The following is a 14,779-nucleotide window of genomic DNA, read 5'->3' on the forward strand; positions in this document are numbered from 1 at the left end:
TATCTGTCAAGGACACCGTTTGGGCTTAACTGTCCCCGGACAGTCATTGAAATGCGGGTATCTAGCCCAGGTTCGTTTCATGTGATTGCCATTAGTGTCGAGCGATTCGTTCGTCTTTGAGAAGCATGCTAGATTGAAGAGTATTGGTGATTGAATTGTTCAATCCGAAAGTCGATTTCACCTCTCTTTAATACTTCGAATCTACACATCTCCGGGGCTTTACTCAGGCCTCAACATGGGACAATTCAGTCATCTGCCCGGTGTCACGGTACGCTGCTAGCCAGTACGAATAGAAAATCGTCGCCTGAGGGCCGTTGCATCAGGCTCTCGTTTTTTTGTCCTGAGATTAGTCTGTTGGCGCGTGATCTCGAAAGTGTCATGGCAGGGGAGTGTTGGGTGGCGCCTCTTTGTCCTTCCGAATCACGTGCTCATGTTCTTCTCGCCAACACGTTTTGTCGCGTGCCACCATACGTGAGCATAATTGAGGCGTTGCGATTCAATTCAGTGGAGGCTTCAGCAGGTTGCATGCATCATTACGTGGTAAACCTAGATATTCTATCTCGAATCGTCTGGTAGGGGTCTCAAGCCGTATGTCAGTTCGACATCGCAAATTACTCCTTGGCCTGCATCGTTGACGGACTGTGCGCCTTTAGCTCCCCTAACCCACGGTCTCGGCACCGAGACCAGGATAACCTACGATCAACGTGTAATTGATCAATCACACACAACCAGGACTTCCGATTTTCACATAAAACCATTTGTTTTTGTTTTTTTCTCTTAGAAGAGAGAAAACAAATACAAAACCTTGCGCTCGCAGCCATCGACTCTACTCCCAAATTCCCTTGCCCGATCGATGTCCAAGGGCGATGTCTGCTTCTTCTCAGCCGCCGGAGAACCCCAAGTCCGGGTCGAAGTGGGATCTGATCAATCGAGGGTCCAGAACACCTTCACCACTGGGAACGCTGACCTTTGTTGGGCTGCGCCTCCTCGACATACCCTGGCAATATCATCTTTTGCACAATGGAGCGGCTGAGCGAGCGATCAGCGCTCTGCGTTTGCCGTACACGAGCTACGGGCCGCTTGCGACCACTGGCATCGCGCTGCTGGACCGCATCGACCTGCCGCTGCCCCGATTGATCCTCTTGGCGATGGCTACTGGCTCGGCTGCTAAGCAGATCTTCTGGCAGACGTGCCTTAGCTACGAAGAGTTTCCTCCGTCTGCGGCTGTCGCGGTCAGCGCATACAACACCCTGCACAACTCGCTGAACTCGCTGCTTTTCGTATGCGCGGCGACCTCCGTCCAATCCTCGGCTCCGCAGATCTCCATGTTCGGCTCCGCGCTCCCCTTACCCCTGCTAGTCGGCACGCTAGCATATGCAGCTGGGATCACCATCGAAACGCTGTCCGAACTCCAGCGCTTGCAATTCAAGCAAAACCCCGAGAACACGGGGAAAGTGTGCAAGACCGGTCTCTGGGGTTATGCAAGGCACATCAACTACTTTGGATACGCGCTGTGGCGGGGAGGGTACTGCATGGCTGCTTCAGGGTGGCTCGCCGGTCTGGCCATGGGCATTTTTCTGGGCTGGGACCTGGCCGCCCGGGCGACCACCATCTTGGATGAGTATTGCACGAAAAAATACGGCCAGCAGTGGGCACAGTTTCAGAAAGACGTGCCTTATCGCATCGTACCAGGAATTTACTGACCGTTTGTCTTTTCACAGGCGCAGACTTCATGTCACAGCGGAATGATCTGGGGAACGCTTATATAATATTAACATAGGATGTGTCCCATGGGTTGTCAAACGAAATACCACGCCTTGAGGGATATATAACTATGCCGATTAATATAGAATATAAAAAAGGAAGAAACCAAAACTCGCCAGACGCCGTCCGCTCCATAAATATGATGGCAAACTATAGACTCTTCAAACGGCCCAGGAGTGACGTAATGATTGTGTTCAGGATGCTTTCTCCTTCATTGATCGCGTCAGACAGGGACTTCGCCAAGGCCGACTGGCTGTTGCTGTTGAGCCAAGTGTTGAGGTTGTTTTGGTCGGGGGCCTTGTATGTCCTGATGGCAGGGGGCAGGACCTTGGTGCATTCTGTCAAGGTGTTGATGTTGTTTACACCGAGTAAGCTCAGGCGAATGTACTCTCTGGCATAATCCTACAGGTTCTGTTAGTATCACTTGGAAATCACATGGAAATCAGGTAAATCGTACCTCGTTCCAATGTTTCTGGCCACCAGGTCCCGCGAATTCCTGCCATTCTTGCTGGGTCTTCTCGTGCTTCGAGAGGGCAACATCACTGTCGAATTTGAACACGCGCTTGGGTGTTGGAGCAGTCCCTTGTGTCTGACCGTAGAACAGCACGTCCCATACACCGGGGGTGCTATCCTGGGGATCACCTGCACGCTTGGTGTCGACGAAGAACTGTTGGCTAGTGGTGTGAGACCCAACCAGAGCAACGAGACCGTGGGGTCTGATGGTCTTGTTCTCGAAGAGTTCAATGAGCATATCGGCGGGGTCGGAAGGGTGTGGAAGGAGGAGAGGGTTCTCGACACTGCTGTCCTTACGACCGACGTAGGACTTGATACGGGGGCCCAAGGGGCACACGACAGTTGCCACATTGGCACCCATCTGGATCAAATCGGCCATGGTAATATCTTGGAATCCTTGCTTGTCGTGCCATTTTGCGTACCACTCTTTCATCTTCTGACCGATATCTTGCAGGCCGTTGTTCTCCGCGAGGGTTAACTCGCGGGGGTTCAGAACGAGTGACCCATCGGCACCACCGCCTTGGCTTGCAGTGCCTTTCGACCAGCCGGCAGCATCGTGGAAACCGAGGCGGACGGCCTTGCGGGCCCATTTCGTACATCTGCCAGAAGGGCCGCGGAACAGCTTGGCCATGTCATCGGCGATGTACTTCCAGACACAACATGTATCCTGTTTGCACTGGGCGCTCTTGAGAGCCGGGACATTGATGTATTGGTCGTCGCTCTCAGGGGTACTTCCGCCCGTCAAGAGCTGTTTGATGTCCAGACCCACACGGGTAAGTTGGCCGTCCTGGAGTGTGATAAGGTCTCCGAGAAGTTCATCGGAGTCTCCCTCGTCGATACCTTCACCAGCAGCGTCATCTTGGCGTGACAGAATTTTGGCGAGTTTCATCTCCATGCCAGGGTATGCAAGAACAGTAGAGACTGTGCAAAGTAGCACCGAGGTGCTAAGTAGTTGGGACACCAACATTTTGAACAGGTATGAGGAACTCAAGAATGAGAAATTGCAAGTAACGACTGACAACGAATGGGAAGAAAGAGTGACGATTCTTAGCTTACAGTACCCTGTGAAGCTGCACTGAGATGTACGCGGGTTGAAGGAGATGATAAACTTGAGGAGAGAACATGTCTTACATATAGGCCCCGAGCTATTACAGTAGCACGGCGCTGTCTCCGGGATCAGCCTGGCTCCAGTACCAGCCTGGGCCAGAGGGTCTGCACCATGATGCGGGAGGATGAGAATGCAAAGGCCAAGAAAATTGACAATAGCTCGTATTGAGCAATAGGGCATTCGAGAGGCGCGGACGCCTCAGTAAGGATCTCGCATCCAGAAGCTTTTTTTAGGCATAGCGAGCGCCGGCTGAACTGGCTCATTTGCTTCGAGAAGAGAACGCCGAACCTGACATGATGAACAATTGAGAAAGCAGCCCGTCTTGCATGTCATGGCTTGCGGGTCGTTCAACGTTGATCCCTGCGCGGCTCACTCTCAAAATGCTAGCGGGATGATCTACTGAGGCGGGCCAAGGCGCCTGGGGCCGAGTGCGACTCTGCAGCAACCGCATTCTTGTCAAGGGTCCAGACATGAGAAGTCAGGGACAATATTTGTTTTACGCCCAAATTCTTCCTATGTCGCCGCCTGCAAGCATGTGGTGTCGCCAAGGATTACCCTTTCAGGCAGGGGAGGAGCCGCACTCGCATCCTCATTAGTTGTAACGTGTTCAAAGCCGAATGCACCCCTGGAACTATTGGACAAGGTCGGCCATCATCACGGGAACAACGGATTGAAGGAGTGCAGGATCAAAACTTGCTCGTGGGCGTCGCATATGCAAAGCAGGGCAATATTTCTCCACTGAAAGTTCTTGGGGTGTAGCAATACAACAGTATGGTGGTGCGGTAGGAGTCTTGGCCGGTACGCACGCCCGGTCGAGTCGCGCTTGGCACCTGCATCCCCGATGGAGGGCCCGCCGACCGGAATGAGACACGTCCAGCATCCGCATGGCGGCCTCGTGGGCAAGATTGCTTTTTGCTGAAGAAAGACGGCCGGGGCGATATAGCATGAAGCTAAGGGCCACCGAATGACCCGAGCAAAGCCACCTAGGCACCTGGCTTGCATCGCTCAGGTGGATGAAGAACACACCGCGCTTGAGCACGGCCAATCTGGTGCTTCGAATTTCGAATCTAGCGCCGCCTGGCCCAGCCTCAACCACCTGTCGCCGTCCAAATGGTCCAACACCGACCGCAATCGTATTCGACAGAAGCCTAATGCGTACCTTCAGCACCCTATGGCAGGCCTCGTCAAGCGAGAGAGCGCGGCCGCCGAGTATCAAGCTATGGATCTATTTTTGACGCTATTTCTGACCCGTTGCGAACCCAAAAACCCTAATTTTCGCCGTACAGCCGCAACGCCACACCAATACACAACCCCTGATCAGCTCTTCCTCAGTCGAATTGGGGCTTACTCGCAGATCCTTTGGTACCAAGATGGAGGCACAGTCTGACATGCAAACATCCTTACATCTCAACACGATGTCACGACTGTGCCAAGTGGGCAAGCTGAAAATATTGGCTGCAACTCGCAGCCCCTTTTGATGCATGTGAGTCAGACTCGACCGTCTTATTGTACTCTTGACGCCTGGAAGCTGCCCCTGTGAGAACTCTAGATCCAGCGGTGCAGCAGACTAGACCTACGCCGCCTCAGGTCTACCTGGTCTGGAACTGTAAATGGCATCTTCGGCTTGTCGTGGCAGATGATCATACTAACTTATTAGTTGCTGACACTAACCACCCCAAAGCGGAGAACCATTTCCACTCCGAAAATAGTCTGGAGAATGCTGAGCGCTACGCGCAACTGTCAGTGCAGGTTTTCCAGCACCGACGTAATTAAACTTTTGACAGATAGCTAGGACGACACACGTTAGGGCCGGCCGAGGTAACTAATATCTGATCTCTTTAGTCTTTACCATTGCGCTGGATCGAGCCTCTCCGAGATCGAACCCACTTTAGATAAAGGTGGCCGGGTTCCATCAGACAAGCTCTCGAAACTTAGTCTGTTATGGGCTTATTATATGTTGTTTGTAGCTTTGAAAGGAGACCAAACTCACCATCGAAGGGAGTACCACATGTTCCTACAAACAGAAACATCTTTGGTTTTAACGGACTTGATCCTTTCCCGTCGTATAGCCGTACCTCAGGTATCGCCTTGCGGGGTAACCCTGCCGGAGTATAACACCCGAGCAGGCTCATTGATAAAGACCACTCGCAAGTAATGGCAGGAAGACCGGCTAGAGTCGAAGCTTGTTGTATAGTCGCGAAATTTGCCATATTAGACCTATTCAGACATGATGTCCACCAAAACTGCAACACTCAATGGACCTGGGCTTGTCTACGTTCAATTTCCCGTGTCCCCCGATCTAGCCCATTCAGCCTACGATAAGAGAGAAAATGACAAGATTGCTTCGTATTTGCTTGAAAAGGGGCTACTGTCACATGCATCACAATGGAAATGCGCAGACGTGTCACAGGGCGACCGTTACCTTATGCTTTACCAAGTTGTTGATCTAGCTGCCTTCAATGCGAAGTTCCACAGCCTTTCGACAAGCGACGATCTGTTACCTACAACAACTTCAAGAGAAAATAAAAGAGTCGCGAGCATAGAAGCCTATGCAACATTCTACAGCCTAGCGGAAACCGTTGGGAAGCACGAGGATGGAGAAGGTTCGTTATCGGTCTGTTTCTGGTTTCACACGATTGAAGTTGACCTAACGTAAGGTGATGCGCATCGTTTAACGCACATCATCACCGCTGGAATGCAGCCACAAACCTCTGAGTCGTCTGCAGAGCTGGACAGATGGTACCGCGAGGAGCACAATGAGCAGATGTCAAAGGAGCCCGGGTGGACACGATCCAGACGATATAGACTCGCGAAATTGGATAAGAAGGGGGGAAGCCCTACAAAACATGATGCTAGTGCTCCAGAATGGATGACAATTCATGAATTCGGAGATGGTAACTGCCTCAGTGATCAGGTTGAACCCCTGGACCCAGTGACAGATTGGACACGGAAGATTATGGGCGATATGGCATCTATTGAAGCGTACGTTTGGAAGAATGCGCTTTCATAGTGGATTCGCTGAAGATAGAGCTTCATTGGCGATCAATCGCGAACAATCAGGGAATCACTACGCAAGTCGGAATCATGGATCCCGAATGGTACCCTGAAATAGAACTTATGAAAACGCCGAGCAGTCCAAACCATCAGGCTAGTCTTGTCAACGATGATTATGTCTTTGTAACTGATAAAAATCCAACCTTATAGATTCAATTTTCCAGATAGGCTCCATCAATTCAGGCTAGGGAATGAGCAGACACTGTCCCAACAATAATCATGGATCTGGGAAATCTTGGTACCTGCTGTCATCAATTTGCAGACCAGTGCATTTCAGGTCAAGTATTGCGATCATACCTAGGAAGATACCTAGCGAAATTGGTCTATGATGATCACGAAATCCTTGCCACAGTATGCCAGATGCACATGATACAGTATGTCTGAAGGATTGGGGGGGACCGGAACACATAATACCGCGCATGAAACATCTTTGATCATGATATTTAGGTCCGAGCTCCCCTCCTTCTGGCCCGACAAGTCCCCAAGGGGCGTATTGAGTTCCAAAAACGAACGAACCAACGGCAATGACGGACTGGAAAGGCAAAGAAGAAAAAGAGAAGCCCGGAAAAATGACTCGAACTCTGCATATAGCAGCACTCAATAATGACTCAGTGTTTCATTTAGGTTGTGTAGGGTTATCTCGTACGCAGCTGTAGCATAGCTTCCAGGGCTGCCTGCAGGCAACGCGAAGCATCTCCAGGGGGTCGAAGTTCAACACCCTGATGATATGATTTGTCACTCATTGATCCTACCTCAAGGGGTGGAGATGGGGTTTCACCAATTAAAATGTTGTCAGCTCATCACTTGAGCAATTGTGCACACTATGGAATGAAGAGAAGTTACCCAGACTATTGCCCTTAACAACATGCGAAACTAGTTGAGCAATCGGCGACCCAAAAGCGAAACTCACATGAGATGGCAACCCTCTACCCAGCGAAAACCAATGCCGGTGTCGTCACGTCGTGGGTTCCGCTTGCGACTGTGTACACGCCATCGGTCGGCTGCTCTAGTCAATATCGTCTCAACGGGCCTAGTCTTGTCGCCTTTGACCCGGGATATGGCCTAGATATTGACAGTAGGATCATTTGCCAACCACCGGCGGTGACAACATGGTGGGAGCAAGGTCGTCTGGGTTCAGGGAACGATGCTGGGCACACAGCTGTTTCTCTGGGCCCGATGACTTGTCCCGACAAATGGATCACGGTTGCCTCGTCCGTCCAAGATGAATCCAGCACCATTGCCATGTGCTGCCCATCGTAAGCCTCTGTTCCTGCACCACTATTTTGAAGATCTAACATCAGAGCCAGTGGTTATTCCGTTGCAAATGGGCGCTCAAACTCCATCGGTGGAGATTGCCGATCAACCGCGCTTTCTGGTATGGTATTGACGTACGCATCAACGTCGGGGATTGCAACAACATCCTGGAGCACAGCCACAACGACGCTAACAAGAAATGTTGGAGTGGGAGCCATTGCCGTCGTTGGATGGAACATCAAACAAACAACATCAACAACAACGTCATCGGATGTTCTTGAAACAGCATCCATACTAGTGACGGATACACAAGGGTCGGCTCCCAGAATATCGAGCGGCAGTATAGCAACGAGTACAGAGCAGCAAGCGACCGGTGCCATACAAACATCGGCATCAACCGACTCGCAAGCAGCACCCATACTTGGGTCATCTGGAGGACTATCCGCAGGGTCTTCGATTGGCATCGGCGTAGGCGTTGCCGTGGGCTTTATTGGAATTGTGGCTCTACTGATAGCGCTTTACATGGTCCGAAACCGACGCAGGAGGCTACAACAGTCAGCTGCGGCAGACCCTCCTCCAGAGGTGCATACTGATCCGATGTCTGCGTACCAACAGGATCCCCCAATGCAGTCGACGTACGGGAATAAGTTCATCTACGAGGCTTCGGATCATTCCCGCCCTGCAGACATGGAACTCGATGGAACTCACGGGTTATCGGAACTTCCAGGCTCAAGGTAATTTGATCACTACTAGCTAATAGCCTGAACTGATTAACTCTGCTTCGTTTTACCAATTCAAGGGAAGCACTAGCGAGAATGATTCATGAATGAACAGAGACAATAACCAAGCCCTCTAGCATAATGAAAGTGCCAAGAGATACGCGGTTTATCCTGAGACGCCGAAGAAAGAGAAAGGGTTTCCCAGTGTGACCATGACAAGTGACATGCTGAAGACCGACCGACCGCAGAATCACCAACGTTCAAAGGAACATGAAAAATAATTGCGAGTGTGCGCATGTTTAACTGCCGGTCTGCAGGTAGGAATGCTTCTGTCTTCCTCCCTCTTTTCTAAGTGGAGCTTGCCACTTGTCATTGGAAAATGGAGCTCCTTGCTAAAGTTCGGGCAGGATCTGCTCCGTCAACAAAACAGAAATGAGATGGCTTCTTCGCTACCGCAAATGAGACGGTTATGAAATTCGGGGGGCATCAATGATCTGATGTGTCTAGGTACATGGATCTTGAGAAATTGCAGGTAAAAAGGGACCTGTGATCAGATGCACGTATTGCATGGTTGGCTGCAGGCTGCCCAATTGCAGTCCCAGTTGTGCTTTATATCCCCGTACTTTCGGCCCGGGGCTTTGGGTGCCCCAGAAAGAATGCGGTCCGAAGCTGGCGGCTACGCGCAACCTCCTGCCAAAGGCCATTCGCCAAAGCCTCGCTTCCCACAACTAGCACCGGCATGGACCAACACAGTTTCTTGTACTGTGGCAATCCTGGCTGTACTTTGGAGTCGTAATCTGACCTCCAGAGACTGTTGGATGCGGCTTGGCCCCCTTGCCATTCCCATACGGCACAGTTGAAGGGAAAGGTGCAGGACCGCCAACAGTCTATGGATCTTGCACCTCGTGCCCTTGCAGACGGATAACTCGTCTTGCGCACTCCATTTCTTCTCGTTCCCTCAGGCCCCTAAAGTACTCAATGATCCGTAGTAAGCAAGCTGATAGACACTTTGATCAATTCAATGTTCAATCTGCAGAGCTACGCTGCTGTGCAAGTCTGCTCTCAAAAAGTTTTTATTTTTTGTTTTGTTTTTGAATAACAAGCAAGATGGCAGTCAAAGCGATAAATGGCATCCCATTACCCCTCCGGAGAAAATCTCCATCTCATAGAAAATCAATTGTGTCGCAGAGTCTAACAAGCTACTTTGGTCTCTTGGTCGGCGTTGTCGCTTTTCTTTGGGCTTTGTTCAGTTTTGTCCAAGATTACCCCATCGGCTTCAGCCATCACGCCTCAGGGCTCGTTGATTGGGACCACAGACGACTCGCAGTCAGGCGAGCATTCGAGGACAGCTGGAAAGCGTATGCGGAACATGCCTGGGGTTCGTTGTTGTCCAACCCTGAAGAACACATCTAATACGTGGCCACTGCTAGGGAACGACAGATACCACCCCGCCTCCCAAAAGGGATCCCAGATGAGCCCTAACGGTCTGGGATGGATAATTGTAGACAGCTTGGATACCATGATGGTGATGAATTTGACTGAGCCATTAGCTGAAGCTAGGAAATGGTTGCATCGAAGTTTATCGTACGATCAGGACCAAGATGTTAACACCTTTGAGATAACCATCAGAATGCTTGGGGGACTGCTTTCGGCACATTATCTCTCCAGTCATTTGCCTTTCGTCTCGTCTCGTCGCGATGCTGTTTACCTCACAAAAGCTATCGACCTAGCAGATCGGCTACTCGCCGCCTACGAATCTCGATCAGGGATCCCATATGCGAGTATACATCTCTCTAGAAAGAAAGGAATTGTGTCACACGCTGACGGTGGGGCTTCATCAACGGCGGAGGCATCTACAGTCCAATTAGAGATGAAGTATCTCTCGCACCTGACCAACAATGACACATATTGGCGGAAGGCGGAAACGGTCATGAGCATATTGGATGCTAACCGGGCTAAGGATGGACTTGTTCCAATCTTTGTACACCCAGATACTGGAAAATTCACGACGTCTGAAATACGTTTGGGAAGCCGAGGAGACTCTTACTACGGTAGGAGACACATGCGCATTGACGAACAGCCGCTAACCCACGACTAGAGTATTTGATCAAGCAGTATCTCCAAACATCAGGAGACGAACGTATATATTACACAATGTGGCAGGAGGCGCTGGTAGGAATCCAGAAGCATCTCATTACGACCACCAAGAATTCGCAGCTAAGGTTCGTTGCCGAGCTTCCACAAGGTATTGGCGGGCCTTTATCGCCCAAAATGGACCACCTTGTTTGTTTCCTTCCAGGCTCAATAGCCCTTGGAGCTACAGGTGGTTACACTCTGACCAAAGCCCGTTCGCTGCCAGACTGGAGCCCTGAAAAGGAGCAGGAAATACAGCTGGCGCGAGATCTGATGAAGACCTGCTGGGGAATGTATGCTGTCACGGCAACAGGCCTCGCACCTGAAATCGCTTGGTTCAATGCAGAAAAGAAGGACCTACAGCCAGAGCCTGGCAGCCGGCAGAGATCTTCAGCTAAAGACTCACTGTCTTCGTGGAAAAACGACTACATCGTCAAGCCTTTAGATGCCCATAATCTACAACGGCCTGAGACGGTAGAGAGCCTCTTTATGATGTGGCGCATAACGGAAGATTCATTATATCGCGAATGGGGATGGAAGATGTTCGGTTCATTCGAGAAGCATACGAAGTTGGGACAAGGCAAGGGATACTCCTCATTGGACGATGTCAACCAGATTCCTCCACCAGCTCGAGACAGCATGGAGAGCTTTTGGCTTGTGAGTATTCCATGCATGCTATATACATGATCTAGGTGTTGAGGCGATGCTAACGCGCCAAACCAGGCGGAGACCTTGAAATACATGTATCTTCTGTTTTCACCATCAGACTATTTACCACTCGAGGACATAGTGTTCAACACGGAGGCTCATGTTTTGCCACGATTCAAGCCTAAATGGCGCACTGGGTGGGAGCGAAGTCACAATTAACGCAATACGTGTTTGGAGAGAGATGTACCCGATGGAAGGTGAAAACAAAATGTTGGTCAGTAATGCATGGCATAACTAGGGTACTTTCCATTTGCCTTCCGTACCTTGCAAAACTTGAAACGAGGTCACCATGTATGATATAACCTGCTTGGTCGCGCAACCGAATTGAATTGATTACCAGCTATTAACGCCGTGTAGAGCCTCTCCCCCCTCAGTGACTGGGTTGGTTGAATATCTAGATTAGGGCAAAGTTGCAGTCCACACTGTAAGTCCGTGTTGTATGACTACCATGCCCTATGGAGATAGAACTCTACGCGATTGTGGCAGGGTAAATCCGTGTGGCACAGTTTTGGTCCAGGCTTCCTTGGCTGCCCGAAGTCCTACCACGCAGGGGGTGTTCGCGGCAGGCGGAAGTGGCTCAGCTGCACTACAATCACAAACAAAACCGGTGAATTCTCGAGACGGTTGGTTCATTTAGACTTCCCAATCCCAATCACCAGTACCTATCAACTTCGCATACAAAAGGTTGGTGCGAAGTATTTTCTACAAATTCGCTGGCCCGAGTACCGATTTAATACGCAATCACTCTCCACTTAACCTCCGCCATGGCCGACTCCATATCTTCATTTTTCTCGAGCTTGCTCCCCAACTACAAAGCGAAGCCTGCCGCCGCTCCCTCACGCTTGAGGACCGAAACACGAACAGTCAGTTCCGGCCCAGGTTCTGAAGCAACATGGGCTTCATCAGCTCCAACGGCCACCGTTGTGCCACAAACCCAGCGACACGAAGGCTCAAACGTGGAGCGTGCTCCTAGTGATAGTAACGAAGAGATCAGGAAACGCAGGGAGAAATTTTTAAACGAAAAGTTTGGCAACAGCAAGGCTAAGGGGGGTCTAAAAGCACGCGCAGTGGTTCATAGGCCACATATCCGCCAGGACAGTGACTGAGCGTCGCTCATTGACGGAAGGCAGCCCATTCTCTACAAAACATCTGCGTAAATGCAAGCAAGCACGGAAAGAGGAGCAGAACACAGAGAAAGTAGCTTGAATTTCGGGAATTCATGATCTTTACTCTCAATATGGAGGAACGACACGTTGTCGATTACTATATACCTATCGACCTCGTCAAGTAGTGCAATTGTCAGCATGCTCCACTGCAGCAAATCGTAGCTAGGTACAGTGGACTACGTCCAGAAACGGCAGAGGGAAGTGATGGTGCGTCGAAGCCATGATGCCCAGTCATTGCCGGAGCGGACTCAGCGAGAGCTTTAAGCAGTTTCTTGGTGGTCTGCAGTGATTTTCTCCTTCTCAATTCTAGTAGCAATACCACGACATACGTACGACCTGAATCTACGGGCTGGAAGCTTGGCCGCGAACTGTGGATGTTCATGTTAGTAGAAGTCGCACGCCCGAAGTTGCTACCTAAACTCACCATTTCATCAATTTCCTCCAGTGTGCGCCCTTTGACCTCTGGCAGGAAGAAGAAGACCCATAAAGCAGATACAACGCACGAAGGGAACCAAATATACCCGTATCGAGGGCCCCAGTTGAGAGACTCGGGGTTAATGAAGTATGGCGCCGTAAATGTCGTGATCCATGCGCCGAGGAAGCCGACGGCGGCAGCTAGACCGAATGTATAGCTGCGTAGTCTTTGGGATGGCAGCTCACCACCCGACAGCCAAGCGTAGCTAGCTATCATACCCTGTTTCAAATTAGTATCGAGAGTGCAAGCGTTTCCAAATCTCGAACGTCTACGGTAGACTTACATTGTACGTCATAAGATACAAACATGACAGAGCCACGAGGACTTGACCTGTCACAGTGGCCTTCGGGTTTTTGTCATAAACGATTGCAATGATCAGCTGTAAAATCCCACAACCGATGAGCCCGCCCATCAGTAGGACGCGACGCCGTCCATAGCGAACGACAATCAAAGAGTTAATGAAGATGGCCAGAAGTCCCGTGACGCTTAGAACGATGGACATCGCAAAGGCATCTGACACATTTGCCATTGTGAAGAAATAGGCTTTGTATGCTAAGAAGCATTAGCACCAGTTAGATGTCTTCGAAGACCTGATAATGATCTCACCAATAATAAACATCGATCCCGACGCAGCTTGAAGCGTGACAGCGGCAACTGACAACCCAGTACGCCTTCGGTCAATCGGATTCTTGAACATATCCAAGACGCCGACACTTCCTCCCATTTCGCGTTCTTTATCAATCGCAGCTCGGATCTCTACGATCTCGTCTTCGATTTCAAACCCTTTAGGTCGGAGCCAGGTTAGTGACTTTCGGCCTTCCTCAACTCGGTTCTGTAAGAGGAGCCATCGCGGTGATTCCGGAATGAAGAGCATTGCGATACTCAAGAAGACGGGCAAAACGTATATAATCCCTAAGGGGATCAAATACGCTGACTTATCAGGCCGTTTCTGCGTGGCCCAGTCTACAACAGTGCCAATCAGCGTGCCCTGTCGCGTAGGTGGTTAGCCCCTATCATGCCCCCTATTACTGCCACCAGACGTACAATTGAAGTGCAAAATTGGAAGACGGTCAGAAAGAGGCCTCGATATTTAGCAGGACTACACTCTTGTATATAGAGCTGCGAGAAGGTCATCTGCCAATATATATATTAGCTGTTTGTTGCGCAACACGTTTGTAGAATGCTCGTCGATGTCATGGCAATAGGTTTGAGATGCCATTGTGATGCAGCTTGATTGGAATACTGACGAAATAACCATTGGCCAATCCGATGAGAAACCGGCCCACGTAAAGGGGCTCAATAGTGTCAGTGGTCATCATGATGATTGTTGACACAATACACAGCAAAGAGGCAAGCCAAAGGCACGCTCTTCTACCGAGCTTAGCTGCAATAAAACCAGCGGTGCCAGAACTGATAAAGGCACCTAGCGTCATTAAGGACGATATCAGCTGCTGACGAGTAGTTGAGATATTCCAGCCGATTTTTGTCGTGTTTGTTCTGTAGCCATACACCTGAGTGTCAATGCCTGTCAGCAAAACAGGTGAGCCAGAGTTGACGTGGATCAGCGTACTTCGAGAAAGCCTGGCATAGCCTGGAAGCCACCAATCAAACCAAAGTCGATTCCATACTGAAAAGGCGACAATACCATGATACCACATGCCATGAAGCACCGCCAATGGGCCCGAATGGTGTCATCTTGAGTTGACATAGTGAACAAAAGTATCGCATACTTAGAGAAAGACTGGGAACCCCCGTTTCAACGTCTGGGGGGATTGGTATTTACATTCCCCCTTGTCGTTTATCCACTAACTTCCCCGCACAGCAGGTTGCATGTTGCTGGTCCATTGCAGGTGACAATGGGCTTGGCAGCGGCACTTTTGCCTAT

General features: G+C 50.3%; 7 protein-coding genes across 7 annotated transcripts; 5 read left to right on the forward strand and 2 right to left on the reverse strand.

Annotated features, from left to right (window-relative positions):
• Positions 1 to 866: 866 nt before the first annotated feature.
• Positions 867 to 1,703, forward strand: JN550_000668 (uncharacterized protein; the record flags this gene model as incomplete). Its single annotated transcript, XM_049318451.1, has 1 exon — positions 867 to 1,703. One exon carries the CDS (start codon positions 867 to 869, stop codon positions 1,701 to 1,703), a length of 837 nt encoding a protein of 278 aa, XP_049177957.1.
• Positions 1,704 to 1,914: 211 nt separating this feature from the next.
• On the reverse strand, positions 1,915 to 3,244 carry JN550_000669 (uncharacterized protein; the record flags this gene model as incomplete). The annotated part of the gene is made up of 2 exons (XM_049318462.1): positions 1,915 to 2,166; positions 2,222 to 3,244. 2 exons carry the CDS (start codon positions 3,242 to 3,244, stop codon positions 1,915 to 1,917), a joined length of 1,275 nt encoding a protein of 424 aa, XP_049177958.1.
• Positions 3,245 to 4,349: 1,105 nt separating this feature from the next.
• On the forward strand, positions 4,350 to 4,772 carry JN550_000670 (uncharacterized protein; the record flags this gene model as incomplete). The annotated part of the gene is made up of 1 exon (XM_049318473.1): positions 4,350 to 4,772. The coding sequence occupies one exon, from the start codon at positions 4,350 to 4,352 to the stop codon at positions 4,770 to 4,772; it is 423 nt and encodes a 140-aa protein (XP_049177959.1).
• An 840-nt stretch (positions 4,773 to 5,612) lies between these two features.
• JN550_000671 (uncharacterized protein) lies at positions 5,613 to 6,395 on the forward strand (the record flags this gene model as incomplete). Its single annotated transcript, XM_049318484.1, has 2 exons — positions 5,613 to 5,988; positions 6,043 to 6,395. The coding sequence occupies 2 exons, from the start codon at positions 5,613 to 5,615 to the stop codon at positions 6,393 to 6,395; spliced, it is 729 nt and encodes a 242-aa protein (XP_049177960.1).
• A 959-nt stretch (positions 6,396 to 7,354) lies between these two features.
• Positions 7,355 to 8,431, forward strand: JN550_000672 (uncharacterized protein; the record flags this gene model as incomplete). The annotated part of the gene is made up of 2 exons (XM_049318495.1): positions 7,355 to 7,695; positions 7,747 to 8,431. The coding sequence occupies 2 exons, from the start codon at positions 7,355 to 7,357 to the stop codon at positions 8,429 to 8,431; spliced, it is 1,026 nt and encodes a 341-aa protein (XP_049177961.1).
• A 1,088-nt stretch (positions 8,432 to 9,519) lies between these two features.
• On the forward strand, positions 9,520 to 11,412 carry JN550_000673 (uncharacterized protein; the record flags this gene model as incomplete). The annotated part of the gene is made up of 4 exons (XM_049318506.1): positions 9,520 to 9,790; positions 9,843 to 10,463; positions 10,511 to 11,202; positions 11,269 to 11,412. 4 exons carry the CDS (start codon positions 9,520 to 9,522, stop codon positions 11,410 to 11,412), a joined length of 1,728 nt encoding a protein of 575 aa, XP_049177962.1.
• Positions 11,413 to 12,679: 1,267 nt separating this feature from the next.
• On the reverse strand, positions 12,680 to 14,602 carry JN550_000674 (uncharacterized protein; the record flags this gene model as incomplete). Its single annotated transcript, XM_049318517.1, has 7 exons — positions 12,680 to 12,787; positions 12,844 to 13,113; positions 13,178 to 13,446; positions 13,501 to 13,882; positions 13,939 to 14,028; positions 14,142 to 14,405; positions 14,465 to 14,602. The coding sequence occupies 7 exons, from the start codon at positions 14,600 to 14,602 to the stop codon at positions 12,680 to 12,682; spliced, it is 1,521 nt and encodes a 506-aa protein (XP_049177963.1).
• Positions 14,603 to 14,779: the final 177 nt, after the last annotated feature.

The sequence above is a fragment of the Neoarthrinium moseri genome (genome assembly GCF_022829205.1).
Source record: "Neoarthrinium moseri strain CBS 164.80 chromosome Unknown scaffold1_Wmoseri_CBS_16480, whole genome shotgun sequence".
Classification (NCBI taxonomy): domain Eukaryota; kingdom Fungi; phylum Ascomycota; class Sordariomycetes; order Amphisphaeriales; family Apiosporaceae; genus Neoarthrinium; species Neoarthrinium moseri.